The following is a 1,284-nucleotide window of genomic DNA, read 5'->3' as shown; positions in this document are numbered from 1 at the left end:
AGGCAAGCTTATCCATATGGTGCATAGCTGACGTTGTCAGTCGGCAGGATTACGGTAATGTTATAGCTCAGTCGGACTACGCAAACATGGCCGAGCTGTGATAGGTGGTCGTGAGCCTCTAGGCTAGCTCAGCCATGTCCCCAACATCACTCCCCCAGTTCCGAAGTCGAGGGACAAGGTCCCCTAGGTTTGTTGCCCAACTGAGGAACTTTTGAGCATGCGTATCATCCGCGCCGTGTCGGTCGTTGCCGAGGAGTCCTCCGATCGTCGGTTATAGAACTTAAATGATAACCAAAATTTTGGTTCCCGAACCACTCCCCTAGTTCTGTTGTCGAGGAGGGGGAGTGCTCGGCCAGACTACTGCGCGACCCTATAGCCTTAAGCGACCTAACCGAGGATTTGAGTGGTGTAGCTGAGGATCCGCATCGAAGGCTGGACCGGTATTGCGGGTCTCCGTGCCGAAGGTTGGAAATTTCATGGCGAGGTGGTATGTCGAGACTACGGCATGTAGGGCATTGAGGGTTGGCCTATTGAGGAGGGAGTGCTAACTGGTGTAAGTCGTTCTCTATCAATGACGAGCTTTTCGAATGCATCTTCAAACAATACGTCGGCAAAGCTTCCAATGTCGACTAGGATCCGCCGCAACTCAAAGTTGGCCACTTCGGCTGTGATGACCAAGGCGTCGTCATGCAGTGTCTGGACCCCTCGGAGGTCATCGTTAGTGAAGGTGATAGATGTGTCGTGCCTCCTCCCGTGACCTCGGTCGTCGATCTCGCACAGTCGAGCATATCTTTTCTGACCCGAGCTACTTTCCCCTCTATCGGCGGCTCCTCCTGATATAACATGGATGACGCCGGCCGGGGGGCTTCGGGGCGGTGGTTGCCGAGCTTCATCCGCTCTTTGTTCCACTTGGGCTGGCTTCTCCCTTCTATCTATGAAGTCGCTGAGATAACCGCACCTAATCAGATCTTCAATATGGTTGCGCATGTCAAAACAATTCTCTGTGTCATGGTCGTGATCCTTGTGGAACTCACAATATTTGTCTCAGTTCCTCTTGTTACTTTGTGTCTTCATCTTCTCGAGCCACCTGACGTAGTTGCGGTCGCGGATTTGCATCAGAATTTCAAACCATGAAATATTGAGTGATGTGAAATTCTGATAGGTCAGCGAAGGGGTGCGAGGTCTATGGTTGGTCTGACGATCTTGTCTCTTGTGATCTTTGTCCGACCTTTTGGACTTTCGCTTGTCAATCTCTTTCCTCTTTCTATCGAGTTTCTCATCCTC

At 51.4% G+C, this 1,284-nt stretch overlaps 1 protein-coding gene across 1 annotated transcript; it reads right to left on the bottom strand.

The window, feature by feature from the left end:
* Positions 1-498: 498 nt before the first annotated feature.
* On the bottom strand, positions 499-987 carry LOC148853474 (uncharacterized). The gene has a single exon (XM_088983346.1). It carries the CDS (start codon positions 985-987, stop codon positions 499-501), a length of 489 nt encoding a protein of 162 aa, XP_088839472.1.
* Between the last annotated feature and the right edge of the window lie 297 nt (positions 988-1,284).

This window comes from Nelumbo lutea, chromosome 4 (assembly GCF_056320005.1).
Source record: "Nelumbo lutea isolate HS-2025 chromosome 4, American lotus-T2T, whole genome shotgun sequence".
NCBI lineage: Eukaryota > Viridiplantae > Streptophyta > Magnoliopsida > Proteales > Nelumbonaceae > Nelumbo > Nelumbo lutea.
Note: the sequence above shows the minus strand (reverse complement) of the source record. Positions and strands in the feature narration are given on the sequence as shown.

What these genes read in the sequence shown, in the direction of transcription:
- LOC148853474 (XM_088983346.1), bottom strand. Translation starts at nt 987, where the DNA reads ATGCGCAACCATATTGAAGATCTGATTAGGTGCGGTTATCTCAGCGAC.